At 37.5% G+C, this 6,000-nt stretch overlaps 1 protein-coding gene across 5 annotated transcripts in view; it reads right to left on the reverse strand.

Moving 5' to 3' along the window:
• Positions 1-529, reverse strand: part of dele1 (DAP3 binding cell death enhancer 1) — a 31,564-nt gene extending 31,035 nt beyond the window's left edge. For all 5 annotated transcript variants that reach the window (XM_080416455.1, XM_080416453.1, XM_080416454.1 and 2 more), the window contains exon 1: positions 276-529. In XM_080416455.1, the coding sequence (XP_080272581.1) occupies positions 276-306 (31 nt within the window). In that variant the 5' untranslated portion in view covers positions 307-529. The remainder of the gene's footprint in view (positions 1-275) is intronic.
• Positions 530-6,000: the final 5,471 nt, after the last annotated feature.

A 6,000-nucleotide genomic window follows, 5' to 3' on the forward strand; every position in this document is an offset into this window, starting at 1 on the left:
CCAACATAAACATTTAATGTATATTATTATTATAAATATCTACTGACCCAACATAAACATTAATGTATATTATTATTATAAATATCTACTGACCCAACATAAACATTAATGTATATCATTATTATAAATATCTACTGACCCAACATAAACATTTAATGTATATTATTATTATAAATATCAACTGACCCAACATAAACATTAATGTATATCATTATTATAAATATCTACTGACCCAACATAAACATTAATGTATATTATTATTATAAATATCTCACCTCTTCCCACAAATCCAGAAACTCTCCACATGTTTAGATCTTGTAGTTATAAACTTATTATAAATGTTTACATTAAAGTAACAAAGTAACTAAGTAGTTCAGTCTGGCTCATTGTTTAAATCCATCATGTTGTTACATTCATAATAAACACAATAGATACAATGTATCTATTCTACTCTATATGATACAATGTATTTAATCTGATGCTACATGTAGCATACTGTGCTAAAAATAAACACCGTCCGTCACGAGTTACTGTATGACCCGGAAGTTCTTCTTCTTCTTCTTCTTCAGCTCCGTTCCATTATCAGCAATAGCACATCCGGTTTTTGAGCTAGCAGCAATAAGGTTTCCGGTTGCCTTCAAAATAAGACCGTACAATTTTAATGTTTTTTAAAAGACACAAATCTATTTAAAAAATACATTTATGATGTATGCCTTTTAAATGCCTCATACTAAAACACTTCTAAGTGGCAAGTTAAAAAAAAGAATTGTATTTAAAAAATACATTTATGATGTACAGTATGTCTTTTTAAATGGCTTATACTAGATCACTTCTAAGTGCCAGGTTGTTCCAGTTTGAAATTGTCTATTGACCCCCGTTCAATGTGCACTTAGCACTGTTTTGCACTTTAACTGGATATTGATTTGTGTATGTTACATATATGTATTGTTTTTGTATTGTTTGTCCATTGTTGTAATAATGCTGCCTCTAGGCCAGGTCACTCTTGGAAAATTATTATGATATAATATTGTTTATTGCAGAAGCAAATCTCACCTATTTAAAACTAAAATACAATACAAATACGAATGTAAACAGAAAAATTCATTGAAAATGTATATTATTTTTCGACATACATACAACATGGAAACACAGCATAAAAAAAGATAAATGACATGAAATGATGAAATATTAGTGGATTTGTATTGTGTGTGTGTGTGTGTGTGTGTGTGTGTGTGTGTGTGTGTGTGTGTGTGTGTGTGTGTGTGTGTGTGTTTTGTGTGTGTGTGAGAGAGAGAGAGAACTGCTCCATAACTGAGCGCCTCTAAACTAGATAGAAAATTGATACAGACCAGTACAGAATGTTGAACAATGGTGAACATTTGAGAGATAATTTGTAAAAAAAAATAAAAAAGTGGCAGGCCGTCCAGTGCTGCCAGAGGTAAGAAAAGTGCCGTTTTCAGACAATACTGGACACTGGACAGGATACGGCTGTTGCCGCCAGCACTTTTGACATACGCACACGTTCAGGGAGACCCCCTCTACAACGCCACACTCTCCGCTAAGTGGCGGGCCGTCGAGTGAGGTCAGGGGTCAGAAAAGGGCAATTTTCAGAGCATATCTTTTACAAATTGGACGCTGGACACGAGACGGCTCTTTGCCGTGGCACTTGTGTCATGCGCACGCGTTCAGGGAGACTGAACGCGTGGAGTCTACAACGCCACACTCTCCACTAAGCGGGAGAGGTGTATTTGGAAAAGTGGCGGGCCGTCCAGTGATGTCAGGGGTCAGAAAAGGGCCCTCAGGGCCCTCAGACCACTCAGAAAAGGGCCCTTTTCTGACCCCTGACCTCACTGGACGGCCCTTACTCGACGGCGTTGTAGAGGGGGTCTCCCTGAATGCGTGTGTATGTCACAAGTGCCACGGCAAATAGCTGTCTCGTGTCCAGCGTCCAATTTGTAAAGGCTATGCACTCCAGTGAACAGCATTTATCCATTTAGATACATTTTTAATGTTATTAAAACAGTAAAAAAAATATATATATTACAAATAAACATAATCTGTGTTGTCTAGCTTCGTTTAAATGCTTAATTTATAGTTTTAATGTGCAAATGAATCGTTTCTCAATGGCCTCTTTTTACTCTAGAGGGTACTCTTATTCTGAAGAGATCGTTGACCGGAGGTCTTATTGCTGCTCACGGAACACAGCTTTCTTCTTCTGTTAGTTTAACGGCGGCTAGCAACCGTTGGGCTTACAGTGCCACTAGTGTTCGTTCTAAAACAAGCTGTGTGATCCATAGAGATATAATATAACGGTGTGATTCATAGAGATATAATATAACGGTGTGATTCATAGAGATATAATATAACGGTGTGATCCATAGAGATATAATATAACGGTGTGATTCATAGAGATATAATATAACGGTGTGATTCATAGAGATATAATATAACGGTGTGATCCATAGAGATATAATATAACGGTGTGATCCATAGAGATATAATATAACGGTGTGATCCATAGAGATATAATATAACGGTGTGATCCATAGAGATATAATATAACGGTGTGATTCATAGAGATATAATATAACGGTGTGATCCATAGAGATATAATATAACGGTGTGATCCATAGAGATATAATATAACGGTGTGATCCATAGAGATATAATATAACATGTGATCCATAGAGATATAATATATATATATATTATATATATATATATATATATATATATATATATATATATATATATATATATATATATATATATATATATATATGACAGAATATGACATGTAGCATTACACAGTAAACCTTATGAATATTTGAAAAATTAATATGACATGTAGCATTACACAGTAAACCTTATGAATATTAATATGACATGTAGCATTACACAGTAAACCTTATGAATATTACATATTAATATGACATGTAGCATTACACAGTAAACCTTATAATATAGCATTATACAGTAAACCTTATGAATATTACATATTAATATAATATAACATTACACAGTAAACCTTATGAATATTACATATTAATATAATATAGCATTACACAGTAAACCTTATGAATATGACATAATTAATATAATATAGCATTACACAGTAAACCTTATGAATATTACATATTAATATAATATAGCATTACACAGTAAACCTTATGAATATTACATATTAATATAATATAGCATTACACAGTAAACCTTATGAATATTACATATTAATATAATATAGCATTACACAGTAAACCTTATGAATATTACATATTAATATAATATAGCATTACACAGTAAACCTTATGAATATGACATAATTAATATAATATAGCATTACACAGTAAACCTTATGAATATTACAATCTATTAGTATAAAAGGAGTAGTACGCCCCATGTAAAAAAAAACGTTTTTGTTTTTGGCACATTCATTCCTGAGACAATAATTTGATGACCAGCGGTCTCTCCGGTAGGAGACTCAAAGAGACTCCTTTGTGTCTCCTACCGGACACATTAGCATCTTTCCTTTGTGTCTCCTACCGGAGACATTAGCATCTTTCCTTTGTGTCTCCTACCGGAGACATTAGCATCTTTCCTTTGTGTCTCCTACCGGAGACGTTAACATCTATCAGCCGGTCAGCAAATTATTCTCTCAGGAATGCGACAAAAACAAAACAAAATCTCCATGAATTCAATGCTTCACAGGGTGTGTAATTGATAGAAAACAAGTATCTTTTGGGTGAACTACTCCTTTAACTCATTCACTGCCACTGACGTAAAAAACGTAATTATTTCCAATTACCAAACCTGCCACTGACGTAAAAAACGTAATTTTAGTTTTTTTGGTTCATACACTATATCACACTCTCACCCAACTTGTGACAAAATGTGAGGATCCTGTGATCAATAGAAAGCCCAAAATCACGTGAACAACCACTTCATCAAAACAAAGGCTGATAAAAGAAAAGTAAAAACCTTTCCCATCAACCGCCATAGTGCTATTCAGCCACCTGTCAGGTCGCTGTGACTCATAACACACGATCAGACCAAAAGCCGATCAAAGGGAGCCGTCACCCACGTGATCAAACAACAGCTGATGTGTGTGTGTGAAATGGTACCGAATGTCACCCCATCAACAACAATGGCGCTGTTCCTCAACTTGAATCTTAGTTTGAGGCACCTTGGACTATCTGTGAACCAAAACAAGCAATACAAACACCACCCGATCAAAGGAACCCAATCAAAACAGAAGCTTATAAAAGGGAGTGGGCAACGTTACCTTGTGTTCCGCGGAGTAGGTCGTTTTGAGAGAAAGCCAGTTGAGTTGAGAAGAGAAGAGAAGAAAGTAGAGAGAAGTCCATTTATTGATAGTGTCCAGTTAGATAGTAGTTCCACATAGCGTCCACATAGATTGTAGTAGTAGTAGTATTAGTTCCACATAGCGTCCACATAGATAGTAATTGTAGTAGTAGTAGTAGTATTAGTTCCACATAGAGTCCGCATAGATAGTATTGTAGTAGTAGTAGTAGTTCCACATAGCGTCCACATAGATAGTATTGTAGTTGTAGTAGTTCCACATAGATAGAGATTGTAGTTGTTAGTTAGCGTCCACAGTAGTTAGATACATCTGTTGTCTGTCTGTCTTGTCTTGTCTGTCTGTCTGTGTGACAAAAAAAAAGTGCGCTTGTGTGTGTGTGTGTGTGTGTGTGTGTGTGTGTGTGTGTGTGTGTGTGTGTGTATGTTACTACAGTCGTCAGTCAGTCTAGTGTAAGTATAGTGTGAGTTTAGTGTTTTTTTTTGTTTTTGTGAGCTAGTTTAGTCTCTCAAAATGCCGAAGCGCAAACTGCCTGTTGGGGGTCTTCCTGTCGCCGATCCACTCCCAGGATCAAGCCGTGGTCCTCGACCCATCGCTGGTCCAGCCCCTCGACCGGGACGTGGACGTGGACGTGCTGGTCCTCCCGGGAATCGAGCGCCTAGACGGGGCCGTGCGCGCGGTGGCCCTCGCCCTGCAGTCAGTGCTCCAGCCCCTGGACCCAGACAGCAGACACTTGATGAGATGTTCCATCGTGCTGTGGTGGACCTTCAGCCAGAGACTGACTCCGAGATTTCTGGCGGTGAGGAACCGATGGATCTCTCAGCCTCAGTGCTTTCTGTCCGTCGGAGTGGCAGGACAACCCGGCGAGAAATCATAGAGTCTCCGTACGACTCCCAAAGATCTCATTCTGGCCCGTCGTCTTCAGATGAGGATTTGGACGAGCTGTGGGTCCCGTTGAGAGCCGTAGTTTTGAGTGGTATGTACATTTTATATCGTTTTTGAGATGAAATGAATGTATTATACTGTACATTGCTCTGGTTGATAATAGTGTCTGCTAAAGCCTAAATGGTAAAATGGATTTTATTCTCGTGTGCATTCACTAGCCCTGAGTCATGGAGCAACGTGTTCCTGGTTTTTGAATCGTCTGTATTTACATGCCATACATCTACATAAACCTTCAGATTTCAAATATAAAGGCCTTACCCCACTGCCAAGGATGTAACAAGTTACGCCTGGGTCTAAGTACCTGTATTTTCCATATTGTTCAATAAAAAGCATTATAGTCCGATCGGTAGCCATTTTCTCAGAGTTTTCACAACTACGCGACCCTATCAGTTGAGAGGTGTATTGCACTGTGATACATCATAGCTCTATGAGAAAATGGCCGCCGATTGGATTAGAATGCTTTTTATTGAACAATACGTAAAATACGCGTACTTCTGAGGGCCCGTACGTAATTGTAACGTCCGTGGCCATGGGGTAAGCATTTTATATTTGAAATTTGAACGTTCATAGATGCATAGGTTGTAAATGGAGACTATTCAAAAAACGGGAACACGTTGCTCCATGACGCTTGACAGACGAGCGTCACAGTTATATATTTACCAACTCTTGTATTGTCATTTTAGACTCTGAATCAGATGGTGAGATGGCAACATCCAATATCACCAACTTGTCACATG

This window comes from Gymnoscopelus braueri (genome assembly GCF_963280865.1).
Source record: "Gymnoscopelus braueri genome assembly, chromosome: 20".
NCBI classification, from domain to species: domain Eukaryota; kingdom Metazoa; phylum Chordata; class Actinopteri; order Myctophiformes; family Myctophidae; genus Gymnoscopelus; species Gymnoscopelus braueri.